We start from the raw sequence: 26,512 nt of genomic DNA, 5'->3' as shown, positions 1-26,512 counted from the left end.
AGTTTACCAGACCATTGGGGCAGCCAGGCATCACAGCTAGGCTAGATGCTCCATGCTGTTTTGAAGCTGCTGTAGTTAAATATAAACTACAAAATGAACAAAACCCATCAGTGCAGAAAGGCTTATATACCATGTGGTTAATCCTCCTGCGTCAACAGCAAGCTGCTTCCTTGGTCTGAAGACTCAGTTATCTGATGAAGTTGGATTTAAAAAAATAGAATGCAAAATAGAGGGGAGTGTTTGGCTCCGTACAAGAACTGGTGTAGAAGCACGGTAAGATCCAAAAGAGTGCAGTAAGACTTAATAATAAAATATTGCTAAGATGTATTGCTGGCTCCCCAAAGCAAGTTACAACAGTGGCCTATCACTGGTTTGAGTCTAAGGAGACCTATATAATCATTGTGATAAACCTGCAGAGAAAGTACTTTAGGTGACCAACTTCTACTTCAAAATTTCATTTGTAGTATATTTTAAACAGCTGCTTTCATTATGAAGGCGAAAGCTCATAAGTGGGGTTACATTTTGAATACAACTCTCCTAAAAGCAGGGTCTCCACAGGCAACTTGTTAAAATAAAAACATTTGACTTGAAGATAGGCAGCTTTTACAGTCTAAACTTGCTTTAACACTGGCTTTCACCAGCTTTGCTTTAAGGCATTTTTGCCTTTCCTAATGATCTGTTCAAAATGCATTTTAATTCTCAGGATAACAATTGCATTAAATAAATATACAACCTACTTAGCTGTTGTCTATGAAATAACTCACCTCCAGCTCCCCTTTAAAATCAGCATAAGGAGTCTTGAAAGGAGGGAGGAATCCACCAGTAGCATCACAGCTAGAATATTTTTGTCCCTAATTTAGTAGCCTTGCCTGCCTTATCACGTGGCCAGCTTTGTGTCACACACAAACACCAAGAGCCAACAGATTTCATTCATCAATGAAGTGACATTTAAAATGGAAAAACTCAGAATCCACTTTCTAAGCAGTGACTGAGTGAGAAGTAGAACAGCGAAGCATGAAAGCAAACCTCTCGGTTTCTTGCTCTGCATCTGCCCTTGCTCTTTTTCAGAAATAAAAAATTTATCTTGAAATATATATTAAGTCTGTATTTATGCACCTACAGATATACAGAGTGCACACATTGCCCTCTGCTGACCAGAATCCAACGCACAGGTGTCCTCTTATACACACTGCTCATCACAGGTGATCTTCACCAAATGTTGGACAGGACCATACCAGTGTGTACATCAAGCCCTGGTGTAACAGCTCCTTCAATTCAGAAAGCAGCAAGGCACTTTCAGAACCCAGTTTTATGGTCTGGGGTTTCATTCTTTCATTCCTCCTACCTGTGACAGGCAAAGGGGAAAGAGGAGTGGGGGGCAGAAATCAAAGCAACTACATATGACAGTTGTTTACATGCCATCACCCAAAGCTTTTGCTGGATTACACTGCATTCATCAGCACTCTTTTTCCTGACAATAGGGCATTTTAATGAAATACCAGGGAGCTTGGGCAAGAGCAGAAGTGATAGAAGCCAAGCAGGAAAAAGAGGCTGAGGCACAGACTGCTTCTTTCAGGTCACTTTGTTTGCAAGTCCTTCCCTCTACTATTTTCATGAGTTCTGTCATTTCATATTCAACCTAAATGCAAACTAGGAACATCAATCAGAAGGAGATCAGTAATAATTCTTAACAACTCCTCTCCTCCATCCCCACACAAACTCTTCTAAGTGTCCACTTCTATGACTTGAGGAGGAGAAACACCTTAGACCACAGTTTAGAGACATACTTTAGATTGGAAAAAATACAGAGTATTTTGCATTTTGGAAGTAGCTCAGTACATTCAACTAAGCTTATAGAGCATCTACATGTTATATCAAGAGTCTGTAAACTACTTTTCTGACTGCGGCTGGCTACAATGTGCTATTCATAAGTATCTACAGATAGACATAAAAGAGAAGTAAACTGGGGTTCTTGAAATAGGGAGGAAGAAAGATTTCTACTCCTGTTTCTATACTCACCCAAGGCCCAATATGATGCAGACTCCAAAGGCAGAGCACTACTGTAGAGCGCATGGATATACATGAGGTGAATCATCAGCTCAGCCAGGCACCACCAAAAGAAAATACGAATTATGCCCACAATTAAGATGCTGAGATTGCTCTTCACACTGAAAGCTTCTTGTCTCCTCATCTAAAGAAGAAATCCAAAGAGGTTACCCAGAACATAACTGACTGTTTTAATCAAAATACACATTCTGAGAACTTTTTCACTAGATCATTTTGAAATTCCAGACATAATCTTAAGGGAGACTGGTCTCTCCATTCTCAATCTCAGTATGCAGTACAAACCAACAAGAAGCCACATGTGAACACACACTGCATCAAAAAAGGCACACTGTTGCAAAAAAGGCCAAGCCCTGTTAACCTGAACAGAATCCAGACATGAGACTTTAGATTATCTCTAGAGGTTGATCACATTACAGGAATTAAAGAGATCTAAGAACCCACAACTATGAAGGTTTTCCAAGTAGCAACCCTTCCAAACACAGGAACAATGACTGCTTGCTCTTAAAATACCTCCAACTTCTAATAACCACAGGGAATTGATTACTTAAGGACAGTTCTTAATTCTTCTCCTGTAGCACTGCCAAAGTCAGCAAGACCTACATGACATGCTAAGCAAAGGGAAGCGCAAATACCAGATAATACAAAATTTACAGCTGACAGGCTTCTCAAGATGCCCCAAACTCCTACATTTCTAACTAGAGTAAACACATTAGCATATTATTATTGCACCTTCTTTCTGCAAGAAAAAAAGAATAGGATCAAACAACAGAAAGATTTGCCTAAAAATTCAGTCAATTTGTACATCTATTACTATGTGCAACATTTCCTTCTCCAGTCTCTAACTGGCCAAAAATGCACATACAAGAGAAGAAACCAACTCATCTGCATGGCCCTCAATCACAAGCACATAGTACAGCTAACATGCACACTCATTTGGAGGGTTCATTTGTAACAGCTAGATGAAAGCTTGGATTCACAGACTATTCTGAGTTGGAAGGGACCCACAAGGATCGAGTCCAACTCTTAAGTCAATGGCCCACAGAGGGGATTGAACCCATGGCCTTGGCATTATTACAACCAAGTTTTAACCAACTGAGCTAATCCCAGGGTCGATACCACTATTTTATCACAGGGATTTGCAGAAGAAGCCTTCAAACCCATCACTAGAAGTGCTATACCTTGCTTAAAGCCAGAAATTCAACAAGGCCATTGATGAAGTGTCAGTGTCTCATTTTTGCCTGGCAATGGATGCCAGTTGCCAGAACTGGTACTACACTTTTGGTGACATAGAGCAGTTTCACTCTCCCCAGCTCCAGAAATTCCACTTTCCAGTGTGCTCTGCAGGAACCCTCATCTCAGTCTCAGCTTCAGTTAAAGAGTTCTGTAAGTGGTCTTTTCCAAAGGCAGCAATAAACACACTCTCTGTATCGTGCACTTTGAATTAGTTGCTGGGCCCTGTGAACTTTGAAACCCTTTCCTGACCTCATCTGCCAAGGTAATATCCTCTGCTCAGGTTAAGAGCTCTGGCAATGCACTTCAGCAAACACCACCAGCAAACACATTAAGGTTGTTCAATTTGTTACATCTTCTTTATGATTTTAACAAAACAGGTCTGTGCATATTTAAATGAGAACCTTCTGCAAATACAAGCATACCATTCTCAATCTCCCTTTTTCTCCTCACAGCAAGAATAAAGGTGGTCTTTGCAGGGGACTTTGCTGAGCTGTATCAGGTGAGCTTAGTTTCAAAGCAAGGCTCCCCAGTTTTTCCTACCAGTTATCCTTAAGTTGCTTTCAACTTGGAGTCTCATAGGTTTTCTGAAATAGACCTTGGAAAAAACTCATAACTGTCCCTCTCCTAGGGGTGTAAGAATTTAGGTGGAATTTAACAAACTTTAGTAACTAAAAACCAATAATCAGTAAAACAAATTACCCCCATTTCTATGCAAGTCTATGTAGACTTTTCCTATCATACCCAGCCCAGGATAACAACAATCAGCCTTACATCTTCCAAAGTAAGTGAAGATAAATGAGAAAAAAAGTGAATGCTTTCACTTTCATAAAGCCCAGTACTTCCTTTGGCTTCAATAAAAAATTCCCAAATATAAACAGAGGCAAGCAACCCCTAAGGCTTCTATACGTACACTGGAATAGCAGTGTTATGGTTTGAGATGTTCACTAATCCACTTTAATCAAATAATTTTGGCTATAGCTATTACATAGCGGTGGTATCATAGGCTGTGGTATCACTTACTCAAGTGTGCAAGAAAGCATGGAAAGCAATACAGAACAAAAGTATGGAGTTTTCCACTGTCATCTACAAGCAGGTTGGAAAAGCAGCCTGCAAAGGACTAGGAAAAGCATTTGGTAAGTCTTACACATTAAACACACTTCTTAGTTGAAGCAAAGTGCTCTAAGTAAATCATCATGTTTTCACATCACCACGAGGGAAAACTGGAGTCTTCAGGAACTCTCAATACAGTCTATCAGCTTTCTGTGACTCTAAAAATTGTTTCAGAGTCTTTGCAAGCTTACGCTGAAAACATTACTTTATTTCACCTTACAGAGAAGAAATAATCCAGTCCAGCTGCTGCATGCCAAAATTATGAACACTTTCCAAATGTAACAAAGCCTGTCACTGGCCCCTTGATTGAAGTCATCAATCTGATATTATACAAAAAACATCCTGTGAAGTAGAAGAACTTGGGAAAGAAGGTCTTCCTTAAAATTTTATATCCAGGACATTGCCAAATTCCCAAGGATGCACTCAAAATTGTCACATTCCTACAATATTATGTGATGATTTCAAAATTATGTAGATAGCTTTAGACACGAAAAAACAATGACCACTGTTACCTGCTTACTGAATTCATCAAAATTCATAAGGGGTCCATTGTGGAATGTAGGATAATAAAACACATATGCCAGCATCCATGGGAATGAGTGGGATGACTTCTGGGAAGGTCTGTGCCAGCAGTACTCCAGGCTGAAGCTAGTGCAGAAGAGGCAGCGGACAGACACAGTGAAGAGCAGCAGATAATACTCATTTTCAGTGTCATACCACTTTCTCTGCAAGACAAAACAAAGCCAGATCACCATGGTGAAATGCTGTATTATCTGTATGGCAAAACAACAATATCCTCTCAGAGCCTAACTTTTGGGGTCAGCATCAGCAGAAAGTAACTACAGCCAACAGCAGTTGGAATGAGCACTTAAGTGAGCAGCACTAAACACATGAACAACAAGCACAGGCTGTTGATGCAGAGAGCCCTCCGCAGCTACTGCAGCTAGAATAAAGAGGCAACTTGATTGCAGAACCATCACAGCAGGAGAGCTTTCCTTACAGAAATGCCATTATCTCCCCCAGATTTGGTACAGTAACAGTACTCAAACCAGCTAGCAACACCACTGACAGCCAAGGGACTGCTAAGGCTGAAGGTAGATCTGAAAAGAATCAGTCACTCCTTAAAAAGCTTAAGGCTGAAAAAATGTTACTGAACCTTTCTTTGAGTTTTCAACACTTAGTGTCACACTTGTTTCCAACAACAAAAATGTATCATCACAAAAAAACCTGGAAACATCAGCAAACTTAGTTTGTCTGATTACATTTGTATTGTAGAGGGTCCTTTCTTCCTCCATGCGAGGCACAAACTCTCATGAAGAGACCCTTCATGCTCATCTCCCCTCTGCCAAACATCCGGGCAACAAGCTTTGTAACAGATGTCCAGCTTGTGCCCTTAGTCAAAATAAATGCGGCAAGGACATTTCCTCACAACCAAGCAGCAGTTTTTCCACAATCTGTACCATCCTAGAAATATCCACTAGAGAAAGAGCAAAAGTGAGCTTGCATCAACCAGTTGTGAGCAATAACTCATCTGATACAAATCAAAGTGTTGGAGAAACAGTCTCCCTCCCTACAGAAGACCAGTCACCACAAAGGTACAGGCAGACCTTACTGAAGAACTTCCAGGTACAACCCTAAAAACTAGCACCTCAAATTGGTATGATTAGAGCTCCAAAGAATATGAAATGTGCTTAACAGAGCATTAGTAAAGTATTATAATATTTCAGCTCTACCAAATACCACTTACACATTAAGATGTACTTTTATCTCCATGCACTGGACACCATGACTGATATGACTTTTCTAACTGAAGAAGCTCCAGCATGAGTCACTGCAGCTCTACTGCTTAAGATTTTTCCAACCCCTGCTTACATCAGCTGCTGTGAAAGGTAGATGCTGTTACAGACAACCACAACAATAACTAATTTGACACTTAATTAGTCCTTCTCCCATTACCTTTGTTTCTTCCACAGCTGGTATGCGTAAAGTGGACAGCAGGATAAGAGAGCACAACCATGTCAAGAGTGACAGCTGAAACTGAGCAACAGCAAACGAAACAGCTGCATGCAACAAAATGACAGCAAAACCCTTGATTCCCAGTAACAACCAGCAGGCCACCATTCCATAAACCATCAAGCACCATGGTTTATACTGTCGGAAAAAGAAAAATTAACAATTGTTAGTTTAATTATTTCTAAATTAAAAAAGCACTCAGTACCTGTGCTGTCCTACATGGGGTCTACAGTAGAGACAACCACAGTCAAAAAGGTTAAGAACACATTTGAAAATTCACAGAAACCCTACTGTTGTCTGTGAAGGTTAAAGTGAATGTGTTTCTGTAATATTGTCATGTGAAATCCAGAACCTTCCTAATTTGGGGGAAAACATAACTTTTTCCTTTCCTTCCCCAAACTAGCAGGTGTGACACACACACAGATCATTTCCCACAATCATGCAATCATCTAAACTAAAACCCACAGAAACATCCTGATCTGAAGAAAATCCATACGTACCTTCTCCACCAAGAGCCTGGACACTTGTGATACCAGCAGATGACCAGCCAGGAGCCATAGTATATGTTCCCTTCCCCATTCAATCCAGTAGCTCCACTCAAAGTCCATGGGGTCCTGTGGCATGAAGGGAACTGATCACTATGCGTAACTGGCCATAAATGTATGTTCTTACAGAACAAGGGAAAACACCTCTGTAACACACTAGGTGTGTTACCCAACAGAACTCTGCATCTCAGGAACATCAATTCAGCAGTTTAGGTGGATTGCATACAGCAGTGAACTCAGACAGCATCATTTGGAGTTCTAATGGTACAAAGTTCAGGAAAAAAGAGCTTTAGACAGTGTTGTGACTCCTAAGCCCCACACCTGGTGCTGAACCTGAGCAAGCAGCATCTCTCCTGAGGGATTCAGAGTGCAACTGTGCTCTGCCTTGAAAAACCAAGAACTCCAGTGAAAAGGCATTTTGCTGAAAGCAAAATTTAACTACCTGTTTCAGCAAAGCCTAGTTGCAATCAGATGAAGTCAGGTCAACTGGAGTTTCCTGTGACATGAGGTTTTTATCTAAATTAGGTAAGAGGGTAGTCCTATGTCCGATACAGAAGCTCACTAGGAGTTCATCTCAACAATTGCTTTACAGCTTTCCTGCAAGCACATATCAAGGATCCCTTAACATCAGTGATGGCAGGTCTAAACCAAAACACTTCCATAGACACATTCCTGGTCTTCTGTACATAATCCTCAACATTAGTTGCATTAGTTGCTTTTGACCTCAAATCCTTTTGAAAAATGGAAGCAAGGAGGGTGGGGAGTGTGTTTGGTTGGTTTCTTGTTCTGAAGCGAAATCAGAAGCTTGGACATGCAAAGGGTACGGAGACACAATGCTATTATTGCCTCAAAATAAGAGATGCTGGTACCTGTCACCCCTCCTACCTTTTTGAGGCCCCGAAAGAGAATCCCTGGGTCCAGCCCAAACCTTCTGTCCATCACAGCTTCATACTCTGCAAGGAAGAGCAAATCTTTGTTAAGCACACAGAGCAGGGACAGTCACGCATGGGTCCTCTGCTGCTCAGGAACAACACATTCCCATGTTGTCTCCACCCACAGGGATACTTGGATCCAGGGAAGGGCATGTTATCCTGTCACTGCTCACCAGGTGAGGTGCCCAACCATGCCACAGCTCTGTCCCACAGCAATGGCAAAGCGATTTCCTTAGAACCTGTGTTTTGATTCCCTCCTGCAACAGGGACAGTAGCAGACCATGACCCACCTTTTACCATGAAAGACTAGCACCAATCCTCAATTGTCCATTTTCAGAACTGCCTAGTTTCTCCCAACAGAGTGGAAGGGATACACAGATCTCAGAGTGACCAGCACAGCCAGAGCAAGGAAAAGTCACTCAAGAGATGACACCTCCAGGAGCCACTCCATCACATTTGCCACCTTTACAGATGGCTTACTGTACACATGGGTGGACAGCCCTATACCCAGTTACCAAGCACTTCCTCCACTGCTCTGCAAGTGCCCTGGAACTCCTGTTTTTCCCTTGAGCTCTATTGGAGATGGCTGGGGTCATTAATGTAGAACACCTTACTGATTAAAGCCTAACAAGATGCAATACATATTTCCCTAACAAGCCTCTCTAGCTTATTATACTTTTATAATACCAACTTTATTTTCATTAGAATACCAACGTGCCAGAACACGACTTCATCTACAAATTGTACTTAAATCATTTAAAACCCCCCTCCTCCTCTGCACTACAAAGCTCCACTGAATCCAAACCAAGTCACCATAGCGGCAAGGAAGAGATTATACGAGGCACAAGCAGGTATGTGGAAACAAAGTGACTGCAAGGCTGCACAGACAACCCAACCATTGCTCCAAGCCCAGAATCCAGCACAGGAACTCCTGAGAACCAGGCAGGGAACATCAACCTACCCTGGGGCCTGCCCAGGTTCAGACCCCAGCAAGCACCATCAGAAGGCACATCTGCTTCTCAACCACCCACATTTAAGAGCCAGCAAAAACAAGACAATTCAAACTCAACTTACCTGAACTTTCCTCATCTGAGTAGCTGAACTTCAGAGGTCTCCCTCTCCCCTGGCAGGTGCCAGGACACCATTGACATGGACATTCCTAGCACTCAAGGGCAAGAAAGCCCTGGGACAAAGCTCTCTGCTCAGGTGGCACCTGCCTGCTGAGAAAAGCACAGGCACGCCTCGCAGAGGAACAAAGTAGAAACTAACTGAGAGAGAACTCACAGCCTCTCCAGCCAGGGGCAGAAAGCACCGCCGCAGCAAGCGCGCCCACGTCCCACACTTACTTCGAGACACTTGGTGCGCTTCATAGAAGGCGTAGAGGTGGGAACCCACGGTGAGGAGCCCGTAGAGGCAGAGTTCCCAGGCTGGCAGCAGCATCGGCGCAGGAGCAGCTCCTGTCGGCCGCCTCCCTGCGGGCAGAGAGAACGGGAGACGTTTCCCCGGAGGACGGGCGGTCAGCGGGACAGCCGCACCGGGCACTGTGGCCCCAGAACCCGCGCTCAGAGGCTGCCGCGCTCCGCCGGCACTGCCAGGAGGGCAGGAGAGGCGAGTTCTGCCCGGCCGTGTAGGTCCCGGGTCCGAGGGCTCAGCACGGCCCGTACCTGGCGAGACCTTCCGACCACAAAGAAGGCTGGGGACCGGACCGGACCGCGGCAGCTCTACCGACCCAGCACCGAGGGCAGTGGAGGGGGGACCGCTCCCCGCTTCCCTGGGGAGGGCTGCGCCGGCGCGGAGGAAAAGAGCGGCAGCCGCGGCCTCGGGCGGGGCAGAGCCGAGGAGCTGACCCCGCGCCGGCCGCTCCCACCGCTCCCTAGCACGGGCGGCCCGCGCCGCTCCCGCCCGGCCCCTTTGTCGGCTGCAACGCCCCGCCGAGCAGGGCGGGAGTGGGGCGGAGCTCCCCGGCCCTGCGCGCCCGCTCCCGGCCGCCGGGCGGCACCGCAGCCCTGCCGTGCGCATATGGAGGGAAGCGTGTGCAGACAGCTGGGGGTGTATGCACAGCTACAGGGTGTATGCACAGGTAAAGAGTGCGCACACTGCTACGGGGTGTATGCACAGCCATGGGGTGTATGCATAGCTAAAGGGTGCGCACACAGCTGGGGGTGTATGCATATCTAAAGGGTGTGCACAGCTACAGCAGGTACACACAGCTACAGGGTGCACACATTTAGAAGGTGCACACAGGTACAGAGTGCACGTACCTACTCGTGTGCACACACAGCTACTAGGTGTTCACGCTACAGTGCCTACACACAGCTAGAGGGTGTGCACACAGCTACTGGATGCACACAGTACAGGGTGTACATACACCTGTATGTATGTATGGCTCGGCTTCGCGAACGAAGATTTGGGAAGGACTCTGCAAGTGGATGTGTCCTTCGAGCCTGCACAGTGGATTTTTTAGGAGAGGCACAGCGTGCGCAGAACTGGCCCCAACCTTTAACTCCTAAGGTTCATCTGCCACAGCCAAGCGAGCTTGGACGGTGACAGTGAAGTCCTCGGGATTAGAACCTATAGCATCCAGTATTCCCAGGAGGTTCTCATCCAAGTACTAACCACGGCTGACCCTGCTTAGCTTCCGAGATCTAACGGGATCAGGTGTCAGGGTGGCATTTAACTGCCCTACATACACCTACGTGATGTGCATACAGCTACAGGGTGTACACTAGAGTGCCTACACACGGCTACAGGGTGCACACACTTATAGGATGTATGTACACCTATAGAGTACATGTACCTACAGGGTGCGCACACAGCTACAAGGCGTGCACACTACAGTGCCTACACACAGCAAGAGGGTGTGCACACAGCTACAGGGTGTACACTAGAGTGCCTACACACGGCTACAGGGTGCACACACTTATAGGATGTATGTACACCTATAGAGTACATGTACCTACAGGGTGCGCACACAGCTACAAGGCGTGCACACTACAGTGCCTACACACAGCAAGAGGGTGTGCACACAGCTACAGGGTGTACACTAGAGTGCCTACACACGGCTACAGGGTGCACACACTTATAGGATGTATGTACACCTATAGAGTACATGTACCTACAGGGTGCGCACACAGCTACAAGGCGTGCACACTACAGTGCCTACACACAGCAAGAGGGTGTGCACACAGCTACAGGGTGTACACTAGAGTGCCTACACACAGCTACAGGATGCACACACTGCAGGGTGTACATACACCAACGGGGTGCGTACACCTTCAGCTTCTCACAGCCTCACTTTCTATCCTCACCAGAGTGCAAGGCACACTAATTCAGGGACATTGTTTTTACAGTTATCATGACACAATTTGAGAAATGAGCAGGTCTGAACAGCACCACCAAAGCAAGAACACCAGGCTGGAAGTGCTGGTGCTGACAACTCCCTCCTGGATCAACCTGCATTTTAGCAAGGGTTCCCATGTCCTGGCACTGCAGACACAGCTAATGAACCTAATGCGTTAAAAACGCATTAATTTTCCAACCTCAAAAGTTTGGGCAATCTATGCTTGTCTGACCTGGCACCACGTGACTCCTAACCCTTTCTGTTGTTGGCATCAGTGATGTAATTATTTTAATGGGAGAAACATTTCATATCCTTTCAGATGTTACCTTGCTAGATCTTTCAGTACTTCTTGTAAAATAGTATTTCAATTCCCCTGATGAACACCCCTTGAGGTGTTCTTTGCATCTTCAATTTCTTTTTCCAGATTTTTCCAGATTTTTGAAACCCAATACTCCAAGTGAAGGCATAGAAACAAAGATTCATAGCATCACTAAGGTTGCAAGAGACTTCCAAGATGGTCAAGTCCAACCTTTGACTGAACACCACCATGTCATCTAAACCATAGCACGAAGTACCACATCCAGTCATTTCTTGAACCCTTTCAGGAATAGGGATTTCACCACCTCCCTGGGGAGCCTGTTCCAATGCTTAACGACCTTTTTTGTGAAGAAATTCTTTCCGATGTCCAACTTGAACTTCCTCTGGTGCAGCTTGAGGCCATTTCCTCTTGTCCTGTTGCTAGTTGCATAGGAGAAGGGGCCAACCCCCACCTTGCTACAACCTCCTTACAGGCAGTTGTAGTGAGCAATAAGGTCTCCCCTTATCTTCCTTTTCTCCAAACTAAACAGTCCCAGCTGCCTCAACTGCTCCTCATATGACTTACTCTCCAGAACCTTCACCAGCTTCAGCACCTGAACGTCTTTCTTGTAGTGAGGGACCTAGAACTGGACACAAGCACTTGAGGTGCTGAGTACAGGCAGACAATCACTTCCCTGGGCCTGCTGGGCCACATTATTGCTGGTAGAGGCCAGGATGCCATTTGCCTTCTTGGGCACCTGGGCACACTGCCGGCTCAGGTTCAGCTGGCTGTCAACCTGCACCCCCGGGTCTTTTTCTACTGGGCCACTTTCCAGGCACTCCGGCCCAATCCTGTAGTGCTGCATGGGGGTGCTATCAGTCTCATCAGTACTAAGAGTTGTCTTCCCTATCTGAACCAGACATACATCCCCCTAGTATCTCCAGTAATGACATCAGAACCACATGGTGATCTTTAGTAATTTTTGCCTTTTGCCTCCAATTTTTCTTTCTGGCTCTCACTGCCAGGGAATATCTCACCTTCTGTTTATGATGTCAATTGTGATAGCCTCTAGATGTATGAATTTCATTTGCTCTGTAGAACTGCTGTAAAATCTCAAGATTAGGTACATTCTCATTTATGATGCTGAGATCCTCTTCTCTTCTGACTGTGCTTCTCCAATTTTTTTCCCTCAGCAAATTAGTCAGCACCTTTCCCCCAAAAAATATGATGACACACTACTTAACAGCACCAGAAGAGTAGTCCTGAATTTGTAAAAACATTCTCACAGCACTGCAGCCAAGTTATGGCCACTATGGGTCAGCAGAGTTTGTGTTTTCCTGCAGTTCTGTGGTTTCTGGTTAACTGTGAAGCTGGGGCAGGCAGCAGGCCCTCTAGGTGGCTGCATAACACCAACAGTATGCCTGCAGGAGAGGTAAGGCAGCTTCGAAAAGGGAAGAGGTATAACAAGTTTACATCAGGTTACACTGAAAAGGACATCTTCGTCACTTGTTACATAGTGACATTTAAAAGCTCATGTATGGTCTGGCACGGGGTGAGCAGCTACCCTTCCAGTAGAGTCACTACTAAGCCCACGGAGCAGGAACACAGACAAACTCTTGACAACAGCCCCAGCTGAAAGATCTCACTGTCTGGACTTTTACATTAGATTATTTTTCCCCCACCCTTATTCAAAGGATTTTGTATAATAAGACAAGATTCTCAGTGAATGAATTTGCAAGACCAGCTGTAGACTAAACTGCTGCACATCACTGGTACAAATACCCATGCATTGACACGTCCCTCACAATTCTAGATAGCATGAATGAAAAGCGAGTTCTACTACTGCTATAGTCACTGACAGGCAGCAGTGGAACGTGAGAGCAAAAACCCTAGAAAAGTGGCAGCATAAAGCCCTACTTCTCATTTATCAGCAAGGAGGTAAAGCTTTTTAAATGTCTCTCGCCCTGTGTCCCAGCAGCTACAGAGGCCTGGCAGCCTCTTCAAGACATCTGCCTTTGGGGAAGAAAGTGGTATGCTGTGTACACATGTGGCAGCTTTCTCCAAAGCCAAATAAAACAATTAACCTTGGGCAGAATTATGATTTGTGATAGTAGAGATTTTTCTGGGACAAATTCAAAATATCATTTCTGCTTGCAGATTTGCACCACTCTTACTCACTTCCAGCTATGTCCATGCCACCCTGACACCTGATCTTGTCAGATCTCAGAAGATGAGCAGAGTCAGGCCCAGCTAGTACTTGGATGGGACACCTCGTGGAAATTCCAGGTGCTGTAGGTTCTAGTCCTGATGACTTCACTGTCACTGTCCAAGCTCGCTCAGCTGTGGCAGATAAATCTTAGGAGCAAAGGGTAGGGCCAGTTTTGCTCTGTGCCTCACCTAAAACATCCACTGTGCAGGCTTAAAGGATATAGCCTTGTGGGTAAAGGCCTTCGCAAAGTCTTCATTCGTGAAGCCTAGCCATAATGACTCACTTCAAGAATGGCTACAGAATGCAGAGGCAACAACCTGCCAGAGAGGTCCATATCCATCTGTCACTACTAGGAGGCAGCAGGAAGGCATCTGGTCCGCCCATGGTCTTGATGAACAGTGGAGGGTACAGTGCCAGCCTCTTGCAGATTGGTTGAAGCATTACCAACAGAGAGTCTGTCTCTAACAGATGTTCATATCCTCTTTTTTAACTTCTATCACTTCTGAAGCTGGTATAGCACCTGAGTTGAAAGTGTTGGGTTTTAGCTGTAAAGTTCAAATGCTGCGGGGTGAAAGTCTGCATTTCTTATGTGATCAGCTATAGATATGATCATCAGAAGCTTAAGCAAACAATACCAGAAGCAAGGAGGACAGAGGTAGCAGGAGGCCTTTTAAAGGAGCTCTTACTATTGCCTTTCTGTGCAAGTTCTTCTGAGGTGAGCTTCTACAGAACTCTCTATCACAGAATCACAGAATGGGTAAGGTTGGAAGAGACCACAGTGGGTTATCTGGTCCAATCTCCTTGTTCAGTCAGGGTCATTCTAGAGCACATGGCAGAGGGTTGCATCCAGGCAGTTATTGAGTCTCTCCAGTGACGGAGACTTTGCAACCTCTCCACAACCATGTTCCAGTGCATGGTCACCCACACAGTAAAGAACTTCTTTATGTTCAGGTGGAACTTCCTGTGCATCAGTTTCTGTCCATTGCCTCTTGTCCTATTGCTTGTCACCACCAAGAAGAGCCTGGATCCATCCCCTCCCTTCAGATACTTATAGACATAGATGAGATCCCCTCTCAGTCTCTTCTTCTCAAGGCTGAACAGGCCCAGCTCCCTCAGCTTGTCCTCATACGAATGATTCTCCAGTCCCTTAATTATCTTTGTCACCCTCTGCTGGACCCACTCCAGGAGCTCCATGTCCTTATACTGAGGACACAACACTCTGGCTGTGGCCTAATGAGGGCTGAGTAGCTGGGTCCTCATGGCCCTGGAGACAAGGCAGGGTGGGTGGTGTAAAAGGCAATGCAGTGAATAACTGAGGCATTTTGCATCTGGGAAAATAAACCAAAGGTCATGTTTTTGAGGAAAATCTTTTTTTCAACTATCATTTGCTTCACATGAGGTTAAGAAATCAAAATGAGTTTATGTGAATCCAGCAGTGGAACCCTGAAGCAGGCTACAGCATAGGGCTTCTCACTGCTTTTTTGGCTATAAAGTTCCCCTGGGAATTACAAGCATTGCCCTAGAGCTTTCCCTCACAGGTTGAGATCTCACAGCATTGATTCAAGTCACTTGTTTTCATTCACCCTCTGGAAATTATGCAGTAATGTTCTCTGCATGCAACATCTAAATGATGGGACACAATCAGCAGCTACTGAGAGTTTGCAGATCAGAAGTTCAGCAGCAGACAGGACAATAAGCGATGTGTATTTCAGAAAAATCACAAGTATGACAAGAAATCTCCACGTAGCAAACCAGCAGTATTAAAAAGGAGAGAGACAGAAATATAAAAGGTGTGGTATTTAGAAAGAGAGCCAAGTTAAACATGACACAACTGAGGTTAACATGAACCCTCCCTTTGGAGATCTCAGGCATGGAGTCATGGACTCTAGGCAGACAACAGGCAAGTTTGGCCTTTTTGTCCTGTTTGGCTTGGCCTAATGAAAAGCAAATGTTACACTAAGTTGGTCAGCATTACAGAGTCCCATCTTTACAGGTTGCTCTCTCCTCTGATTCCCAACCCTGAAACTGGCTTCTTGTGAAGTGCCAAGCATTTTTTCAACTCATCACCTTTAGCCATATTTATATAGACATTGTTTATAAAGAGAGCCTTGCAATTCACAAAGTCACTATTTCTCTGTGTGCTTAATGAATCCCTTGCATCTCTGAGGACTTGCTTCATGCTCTGAGCCTGGAAAATTACCGTCATGCTTTTGATTAGGGAATCATAAAATTACTTTTGGAAAAAGCACAGTAAATTATTACACTATTGTAACTAGGCAGCTCAATGTTGGATTCATGTAGAACAAGTCAGAGGTGTCCTCATCAACACACTACCTGCCTTTCTGAACTAAAGCCCTGAAAACCATGGCTCCTGGTCAGAGCCTTTTGATGGACTTCTTTGCTGATTACCCATTCTTCCCTTCAATAAAAGCAGTATTGTAAGAGAGATCATACAGCCTTGCTCTCACCACAGATACAGAGTCCACTTGTGTATGGTGGCCATAGCTGGGATAAGGTTCAACTGTGCTACCTTGATTGTGTCTGAATCTTAATCATGTTTGAATCTTAGTTTCTAAGTAGTCAGCTACTAAACACAAAGGTGGGGTTTTTTTCTTTTTCTCACAATATTCCATAGAAGTTGTCTAGCTTTAAGTGTGAAATCATGGGAGTTAAGGGGTAACAACTCCTACATACCTTAGTCCTCATAGTAACACCTTCCATGATTCCTAGTGAGGAAGTGGATAATCCCCTACTGGAGTATTCCAGCACCTCAGTTTTTCAGTATCTCAGTATCTAGGCAGATTGGATGGTCCTGTACAAACATGGAAGAAGGAAGTCTTAAAAAATATCCCTACTTCAGGTGTTACTTTTCTTATCATTTTTAAGTAACAGTGGAATGAAATTCAGAGAAAAAGGCAGATCACAGCCAGTTTACTGTATTATAATTGACATTATTACAAACAATGGCAAAACTCCCACCTGACCTCCAACAGGGCAAATAGCTGACAAAATGTAAGTGATCCAAAAGGTGTTTTAAATTTAGTTATACTGAGGTTGTAAATCAGATGCAAATTTCATTCTGTTATATGACATTATACACATCTTTTTCAGTGGCATAAGAAATTACCCTTATCTGTGCACATCTATATTTAATCCATAGCTATATTCCTGAAAACATTGACTTTTTAATCAGTTCAGTGAATGGAATAAATGTAGCAAAAAAAAATCCGATTACTATATAATAATTGACAAAAAATATTCAGACAGAATGGCCTCTCTCACTGCCTATTGAGCACATTTTCTGAACTCGCCACCTCTTCACATTGTTTCACTATAAGAACAGCCAGTAAAGGATCATTTCAGCTCTCACAATTACCTGTATTTTACTGATTTATCTATTACTTCCTATTGTTTACGATATCCTTGTGAAAGGGTGGGAATACATTCCAGATTGATTATTTCTATTTGGCAGAATATTTTCCTTCTGTTTTTTTAAGGTCTGTGTGACTAGAAGGACTCAGTGGATATGGCTGTTCACAAACGGAGCCAATACAGCCTAGTCAAGCAGACAGATATTCAGTCAGAACCAGAAGAGGACTTAAGAACTTCTCCCTCAGAGCAATCAAGAAAAGCTATAGACATTAGTCTCTTATGCTGGCTTTCTGGTAGAAATATTATTTTTTACAAACATTTCTAAGATTCTGATATCTGTTATGAATGGATTTTGCTACATCTTAGTTTCAATTCCAATATTTTCCGTATTATTATTGAGGCTGCCCTCTCTTCAGGGACTGTGTTTTTGTTTCATGAGTATGTGGGGCCTAGTCAATGATGCCTTAATTGCTTCATTTGCAACAGTTCCTCCTAAGCTCTATCACAACACAGATATTAAAAATTCACTGAATACTCGAGTTGATGTAATTTTATTTGTGGCCACAGTCATGCACACTTCATGGCTACCTGGTGCTTTTGTGGTCTTTTGGCTGCAGGGTCCCATTCCCTTTACAATTTTGTATAGTTACATCAGTCTGCACCTGCCTCCACATTGTGTTGTAAATAAAAAGCTTTTAGTTGGTTTCCTACCTGAGTACATGGATGACATTTTAAGAAGTAAGTAACATTATATTGCTGGTCAGGAGGAGCCTTCCTCTAAGGGTATTTCAGAAAATAAATAATTGGTATTTTTTCTCAGAGAAATTATCTTTCTTTTTGCATTGAATTCTCTCTAGTTTGTCTCCATTTTATGTTTCATCTTCCCATAAAGACAGGGTAGTACTCCAGGATGGGCTTTCAAGTCATAAAACCCCCAGACTTTGGAATGCACATATCTTCTATTTTGGCTCTGTGTTTATGCAAGAGGCCTTAAATGCATAAAAATTATGAGAAGGGCTCTGTCATATTTTAAGCACTTTTAAGATTATTCTTGAGATTATGCTTTTCAATAGAAAAAAGAAATTCAAAACTCTCTTGATGCCTGTGCAAAATGCCAGCAATATCTCACACCTTGAGGATAATCTATTCATATAATGGTGCTAAATATTAGCAAAAATTGCATTTAACTCATAAATATTTACAACTATTTGAAATGCCAAAATTTTGCTCCACAACTAGCACAAATCAACTGACAAACATTGTGTGCAATAAAAAAGTGGGTCATTGCCAACTGTGGCTTATAACTGCAACATGATTTGCAAATACATCAAATTGCTGCCTCAGGACAAGGTGCTGCTTCCAGTGCACAGTGTCTTCATTGACTACTGTAGATGCAGCATAGGTTTCAAATGTTACATCCACCATATACTGCCACCATCTTCCTGCCCTATTTAGTCCAAGCTGACAGCTTTTTACTGGAAAATGAGAAGAGGATCCAGCTCTTTAAAACAGCACCTTCACATGGCAAATGGACTGAGAAAGGAACAACCCATTCAAACCATGCAAACCCTACAAGAAAAATCATCCTCTGGGCTGCCTGGAGGAAACAACTGAAAGTCATCATCTCTCAGCAGTGGTTTATACAGTTCTGTTAATTGAGATTTAGTGTGGAAAAAGAAAAAGAAATTAAAAAAAAAGGAAATCGTATGGAAGACCAAAAACCAGAAAAATCCCTTCCTTTATGAGTGTCCCAGAAACTAGATACAGTACCACACTTGCACCTTTTTCTCCTTTTTCATCCCAGTATCACGCATTCTTCATTCTTTTAATTTTTTTACCTTTCCACCAAAAAAAAACAAAAAGAGAACTCTTTTCACCCACCACATTGTTTGTCTTGAGCTTGCTTCTGTTATGGAGACAGGTGAAAATTCCAAGGCTGAAGAGAATCCAAGATCTGCTACATTTGCATTCTGAGGTTTGCTCGGAGTTTTAGGTCATGCCAAAGGGGCCTAACCATTTGTATTTTAAATAGCAAGTGGAACTGGCTGCCTTGAGGGTATAGAAAGCAGGACGTGCTCTGGCTGCTGGGGCAAGCACATTCCTTGCAGCCCTTGGGGAGCACAGAGGGACCATCACCAAACTCAAAGTCACTACAAGTTTTCAGAGCACTCAGGATACAGGGAGCCTGCACAAGAAATAAAGCAGAGCCCCAGGTGCTTGAAAATACTTTGGGTCAAACAGGGAAATGTTAGAGCATTTTAGTCTTAAGTTGTTTTAAGTGGCAGTGTTCAGTTAGTACCTTCAGTTTACACAATTTCTGTTTTAGATGACAGTCCTTCTTTGGAATTAGCCGATCATTCACATGGCTGTTCACGGCCTTTTCTCCAGAAGGGAGTCTCTAGAGTAGGGTCAGACAACAAACCTGGCTCAACTCCTTTCATCGTTCAGAGTAACAGCCCATACCTAAAGAACAAGGGGGAAAAAATAAAGGTCTTTCTCTCCAGTCGTGATCGAAATTGCTTTTTGTTTTGCTGCTCAGGGGTCTGCTTTGTCCTGCTTCAGACTTGCTGCCAGCTGATCTGTGGCTCCTTTGCCACACAAGAGGAAGACACTCGAACTTCAGGACTGCTGCTGACCGACACAGAGGCCACTGCATGCCCCGTACCACTCCCCACTGAGCTGTCAGTTTGTTTCCAGCTGAACGCTCTGTGGCCATTTTGAGTAAAAATATTCTGAACAATGTCTCTCTTCACCGTGTCTATTGCAACATTCTCACCACAAGGAACAGTAGGGACATTTTTGGTTTCCACTTTCTATAGCTTTTTCTAAGGAAATGCTATTGTGGATTGCTCTTAAAACACAGTTGCAGGTCATGTGGTATAACTTAAACATTTCATCTGTCATGATTACTTTATAACAGAATGCAGAACACCATTTTTATCAGCAGTTTGTATTAAAAATCACAATTAAAATGCACTTTTTATCATCAAAGTGTTTTCCAAGCACTGCTTTTCCAACATCTTGTAAAATTACTCAGCAAAACGAGTGATATTATCACTGTTTTACAGATAAAGAACCTGAGGTCAAGAGATCAAGTGATTTACTCAAAACCTTGGAAAGAATCACAGTCAGAGGCAGGACTGGCAGTTTCAGGTTTTGTCTTGTGCTCAGAACAATACATCGTTTCTCCTCTGAAGACTAACTATTGCCAATAATCCTCTGCCTTTATCATCCTCCAGGACATGCTGCAAGGCACATTTGCTTTCCCAAACTGAGAGGTTGGGAGAATGACTCTGGTAAGAAAGTCAACAAGCCTTCAGCTACCAGATTATTAATGCCTGGGCAATGCTTGCTCTTGGAGTAGTCTATTTGGATAATTGTGTTTTAAGACTGTGCTGGGAAGTGCTTTGAGAAAAGCATTCCATTCTAACTAATGAATGTTTACATGGAATAAATATGTTAAAATAATACATTAGTATTCTACACATCAGTATCTACTCTCATTTATGTCCATTTTCTGAAATGGGGGGAATCAACAGAAAAGAGGCAGATGAAACAACTGTAAGTATGATATATACCTTCTTGAAGGGTATAAATGAAGAAATTGTTAAGTTATTATAGCTTGAAAGCAAGTAATTTTATTTTTTTTGTATTTTCTAAAGAGGGGAGAAAATAGGTAGAGAAGTATGATATTATGGTAAAAAACTGCTTCAGGAAGGTACTTACATTCCCCTTCTGAGATGTCTGCTATCTGTGATTCCTCAAAACATTATTGTAAAGATGAAAAACATTCACTACACCCTCAGAAGAGTTTAAAAAATTGCACAGTGTTTCAAGAGAATAAATGTGACCTATTAGTGAAGCATACTTTTCAACAGTAATTTTCAACAAATTGGTTTGTTTTCCACTACTGTATAACATCAGCATCTTTTCTTTTTCATTAGAACTAGTCAATTTTTGCAGCTCTGAGTGGGGGAAAAAAACCCCAAGCCCCATAATTTTTAAAAGCAGCTCAAGTGAACATAGCAAAAATTTCATCATTTCCTACTCTGTTACCGCTGTTATTCTTGGTATTGCTTCTTATCTGGAAGAAATCAGCAAAAATCTTGTTTAATACCTTGTTTTAGTGTCCTCTGTGAATCCCAGATGTTTAGTCACAAACTGAGCAGGAGCAAATATTGTCCATTTCCAAATGACCTTTTCTGATTCCCATTCAAAAATCTGTAGTCACTCAAACCTGGCCTGCTTGACAGTGCACACACCCACACAAACAGGACATTGTTCTCTGTTCATCAAGCTTGAAAGTCATGTCTGAACTTGTGTGTTAAAATAACCCCACCATGTGGACTTAGCTGTAGGACACGTACTTCTTTGTGGGTATGACCTGCAGCTTTTTTTTTTTTCATTAACAGCACAAAGAATAGGTGCAGTGTAGTTTTAAAAATTAGGACAGATGAATGCCACTTTCCCAAGGCAATGCTGTGCTTTTCTTACATTGTTTTAGGAGTTGGCTGGCAGCATGTATTGGCCATGTAGCATGTTCAGTGTCTGAACCAGAGAATCTCAACATGCCCAAGGCTCTAATGCCTTACTTACAACAGATAGTAGCTGTAGTCAGCCTTAAAAAGGATGTAGATCAAAAGGATTTCAGTTTTGATGGATAACACTAACTGTGATACAGAACAACTCACAAAGGACACAGCAGCAGTCCATGGATCCAGACCTGGTACCCACAGAGACAAACTATTAGGCTGGGAGTAGAATGAGCTACAAAGTCCTGCAAATGAGGGAGAGCAGATAGCAGGAGCCAGTGGCAGTAGGGCAGGGAAGTATATTTAAAACACTGACATGTTATTCAGGGGACTTTGGTCAAACTGGTACAATCACCTTTTAGTCTTAGAGCTGCCCTCATATAACTGGTATAAGCTTACAAGCACAGTTCCACCAAAACTGGATGTGAACTTCTCTGGAACATTTTCTGCCCCCAGTAACAATTTGGCAGGTAAGCTGCCCTGAAGAAGTACATAACTATTCCCTGCTTCAGACTACACTGCTCTAGATTAATTACTTCCCAGCAAAGACAATTTTTTCTAGTTATGAGATGGAAGTTTTTTCCACATGTCCAGGTAGGAGCATCATAGAGCCCAAATTACAATGTTCCATGTACATAAATAGATCTCCTAAGTATGGATCTGCTTTTCTTCATTCAGACACACATTCCTTAACTAAGGAGAAGGTATTTCTTCACCTGGCAGCCAAGAGGTGCCTTTCATCAGGCACACTTACATGATGGGCTTCCAAGAATGATGAAATTACTGTTTGAGGGAAGAATGGCCAGGTTCGTAACAGTACACATGAGCCTCGTTTGACCATGTCTGCCTTCTTAAGGGAGTTCCCATTTGAAATGGCTCAGTATCAGAACAATCTGATTTTTAAGGTGTTAAACTGATCTCTGTCCTCTCCAAGAGGAGACTCACATTCATCCAAGCAGTCCATTCTCCTGTGGATATCAACAACACACTGCTCTCACTGGCAAATAAGGAGTGTGTGTACACAACTACCAAGGGGAGCATTCCCATCCAGTTTCACCCCAACACACACACACACACAGTACCCAAAACATCTGGTCCTACTACAAAGAATGAGAGCAAAAGCAGGTGTTGCTACTAGGGACCCTTTAGTCTCCAGGCCAGAAAATAATTCAAATTAATTAAACTTTGAGAGCATGCTCAAGTTTTTTTATTTCATTGCTGAATAGAACTGATTTGCTAAACTGAGACTTCTGTCTTTGAGGAAAGAATCAATGCTACCAACCCAGCTCTCCCAGGCAGCCTTACAATAGCAAAACACAGAGTGTGTTCATTAAGTAAAACCATGAAAATACCACCAGGTGAGTAAGCAGGTTGCAGATTCAATAGTGTTTTCATCCCAAACATTGTGATTTTTTTTTAATTATTATGAAAAGCTCTTTGACAGTGTAATTTTAAGTAAACCATTCTGTACAAAGCCTTTTTATTTATTCTTTACAATTTCCATCATTGGATATTAGCCTCTTCAAAGCAAGAGCAACTTGTCAGAAAAAATGCCTGTTTCAGAATTTAATGAGAACATTTCTTCTTTCTTTTCTCTGAAGAGGGTTGTAATGTGATGAGTGAAATATAGAGAATAATTACTCCCATTGGAGAGTGAATTCCAAACAATATTTTCTTTCTACATAATCTGAACTGGATGAGCGGGATTTGGTTTTGCTTTACCGACCAAGGAAATTATTAATTAGTTCTAATTGCAAAATCTTTATCCTGGTAGATGTCCGAGCCCTAAAACACTAAGGTTCGCTTTCACATCCTCAAATCTGCTTCTAAAAAATAAGTTATAAAAATAATCCTTTCACTATTGGGTTCTGGATCATTGTTATTTTACAGCCAAAATACTCAGGTCTCAAAACAGCTGTACAGCTGGAGCAGCAAGTTACTCCCCTCAATTTGAAATGTCACTTGATTAGTCTGCAAAAGGGTTTTTAGAACACACAAATCCAGATGTTCAGCTGGTATAAACCTTCCCAGCACTAGAGACAAGAACTAACACTTTTGTCCTTTTAACCTCAAAATCCCTAAATTAGGCATAACACATCCAAGGGTTCACAACAGACCAAGGATGAAGAAAGATAAACCTCAGTAATGAAAAGCATAGAACAGACGTTCCTCCACTGTTTGAGTAGGTTTTCATTTTTCATTAAGAAAAAAATCCTTTAAATTGCTGAGGGAATATTTTTTATGGCACAATTGGTGTAAAACAGGTGGAGCTGTTCAGAAGGAACAGAGCAAAGACCAAGGCTGAGATAGTCAAGCATCACTGGCACCACAGCCATGAGAGAAAGAAGATATGGTTGGCATCAGCAAAAAACAAATTAGTGAGGGCTGGAAAATGTGGTAACCAGCTCTCCAAGGAAACTGATCTCCTTGTCAGGGCTCTCGGGTTATCACAGCTAACAGCTACATTTGGCCAAAGTTTATGTTGGTCTGTGAGGCCTCTGGTAAATCACCTCACATAATCAAGTGGAATTTCAGATACGCTCTCCTGCTGTTCCACATACTGATGAGACTAATGGGGCACAAGCAGCACACCTGTGACACTATCCAGAGCCCTTCATGCAGGCCTTTGGGAAAGAGCTGGGGAAACTACACAGGAATTTCTGAGCCTTCTTGTCCTGATTCAAAGTCCAGGACTCAGTGCCAGACTTCCAAGCGTGCTTAGCTCTCAAAGAAGTCTCAGTTGTTCTTGGTATATGTTGAAGCAATCTATAAGGAAATGCAGTAATTGATTTTTTTCAGAGTGGCTATTAATGTGGAAAAATATCTGGGTAGGACATTAGTCCCCTGGGAAAATATTTTCTGGACATCATGTTCCTGAGATGATGCCATTTCGTTAACAGACTTTGTGCCCTTTGCCTTATGCCTGTGGAGGCTGGTTACAACATGAGAAAAGATGACATGTCTCAACACCACCACTCCCCTGAAAACCAGAAAGCGCACAACTTTCTATGTCCAATTCTAAAGGACAGGGGGCTGGGAAAGGGAGGGAGTTTCAAGATAGCTCCTCATTTCCCTCTGTGACTGGAAACCACTTACTGCAACCATAGAATACAAAATTAAGGGGAAGCAAGACATAAAAATTCATGCAGTAACAGTCCTGGATGATAAATTAACAGAATTATACTATCTGTCTGTGAGACCATGCTGAAAACTTGCAGTATTCCAAATCACACTCTTTTTTGTGATGAGTTGAGGCAACATCTTGCTTTAGTTTTTCACCACAAAAGTAAAAAAGAAATATTTGAACCAGACGTATTATATTTGTGCAGCTCCGACTAAGCAGATGGCCTTGTATTAATAATATACAGTTGTGACAGGAAATGTGGTTTAGGTTCTGGAAAAACATAAAAGCTAATTCCATTACTCCATTTCATGGTGCTTTTCCTCAAATGCTAAACTGGTTTTGATTATACTGAAACCTTATAGTGAGAAAACTTTGTCAAGAGTATTAACTGATCAGTGCTTATCCTCCTTCTTACACATCTTCTGCTGACCTACATTCTGGGCTACGTGTGAATAAGGCTAAAACACACAGACAAAATTGTCCTACCAGACTTGCTAATGTTGCAAAGTTCTTTTACTATTTCAATTATTATTTTTCCTTAGAAGTACTGCGTTCTGCTTTCCATTCTCTTTTTACTCTGCCTAAATAAAAGCATTTCAGACTCTCTCAGTTTAACAAAATATTTCAACAACAACCCCCCAAAACCTCTTATCCATAGTAACTAGACAAATCATGGTAATTGATCTCTAGAGGGAGTTTATTAAAAGCCTAAGCACAAACACTTTCCAGAACACTGCTGTAATAAGCATGAACTCCAACAAATGCTCAGTTTGCTATCTGCAGTTCGTCACTTCATACATTTTGAGCAACTGAAATGAAAAGGGTTTTTTTCCAGGAAAAGGGAAGCACGTTCTGGTGGCTTAAGAAATAATACTGAAGTGAATTTGCTTCAACTAACTTTGTTGTCAGTGCCAGAAGATTTATACATCTTATGGATCATTGTATGTAAACAAAAGATACAATAAGAACACATTACTTCCAAAGTATCTAAATACATATATTTTTCACTGGTAAACTTCAATTAAGTTCTGAATTCAAGAGCTGATGATTAGCAAGCTATGTTACAGCTAAAGAAGGATAAAGTATTTAATTGATACCTGGCATTTGGAAAGGATAACCAAACAACAAGAAGTAATGAAACAACCCACACCATAAACGCAAACAAACATCTACAGCTAATATTGTCTTAAAAGCAAAAGCAAACATCTGGAGGAGAATTACAAAATTAGAAAAAGCTGAGTTTAATAAGAGCTTAACTGAGCTACCCACAATGGAAAGAAAGTGCTTTGAGGTTTTACAGGGCTCAACTCCTCCACTGCAAAAATCACTCCATCAGGCTATCAAATGACAGTATACTTAACAAATGAAAAAACTAATCAGAGGTATTACATTGAGTTTTCATTATTTCATCATGGTGCAGTATCACAACACTGAACACTAGTGTATAACTCTGACCCCCAACCAAGGTATCACATCTCTGTGTGGATTTGTCCTTACCCTCCCCCAGCATTTGTCACAGCACAGCTGATTCCTGTCAATGTGTTTGTTGTGGCTTGTGGGATCTTGAAAGGTTCCTGAATTGTAGCCTGAAGTTTGGCTTGCACTGTAGCTTAGGTGTTAGGTGAACAAATGTATGAGATGATACCCTCAAAAAATCTAAGACTAATTTTAGAAATCTGGGGATGAATTTACTGTGCAGCTGACCAGTTTTCAGACATGGCCATGGTAGTCCTTACA

The 26,512-nt window shown here is 42.5% G+C and overlaps 1 protein-coding gene across 4 annotated transcripts in view; it reads right to left on the bottom strand.

The window, feature by feature from the left end:
• The window catches only part of HHAT (hedgehog acyltransferase), a 161,917-nt gene extending 145,390 nt beyond the window's left edge, over positions 1-16,527 (bottom strand). The window contains exons 1-7 of one of the 4 annotated variants that reach the window (XM_071548047.1): positions 16,442-16,527; positions 9,247-9,372; positions 7,854-7,921; positions 6,924-7,037; positions 6,367-6,561; positions 4,923-5,135; positions 2,020-2,191 (exon numbers count right to left, since the gene is read on the bottom strand). In XM_071548047.1, coding sequence (XP_071404148.1) covers positions 2,020-2,191; positions 4,923-5,135; positions 6,367-6,561; positions 6,924-7,037; positions 7,854-7,921; positions 9,247-9,340 — 856 coding nt within the window. In that variant the 5' untranslated portion in view covers positions 9,341-9,372; positions 16,442-16,527. Of the gene's footprint in view, positions 1-2,019; positions 2,192-4,922; positions 5,136-6,366; positions 6,562-6,923; positions 7,038-7,853; positions 7,922-9,246; positions 9,373-9,564; positions 9,786-16,441 lie in introns of those variants that run through there. The other 3 variants (XM_071548046.1, XM_071548044.1, XM_071548045.1) reach the window with 3 other exon arrangements.
• Between the last annotated feature and the right edge of the window lie 9,985 nt (positions 16,528-26,512).

This window comes from Pithys albifrons, chromosome 2 (genome assembly GCF_047495875.1).
Source record: "Pithys albifrons albifrons isolate INPA30051 chromosome 2, PitAlb_v1, whole genome shotgun sequence".
In the NCBI taxonomy this organism is placed as follows: Eukaryota; Metazoa; Chordata; class Aves; order Passeriformes; family Thamnophilidae; genus Pithys; species Pithys albifrons.
Note: the sequence above shows the minus strand (reverse complement) of the source record. Positions and strands in the feature narration are given on the sequence as shown.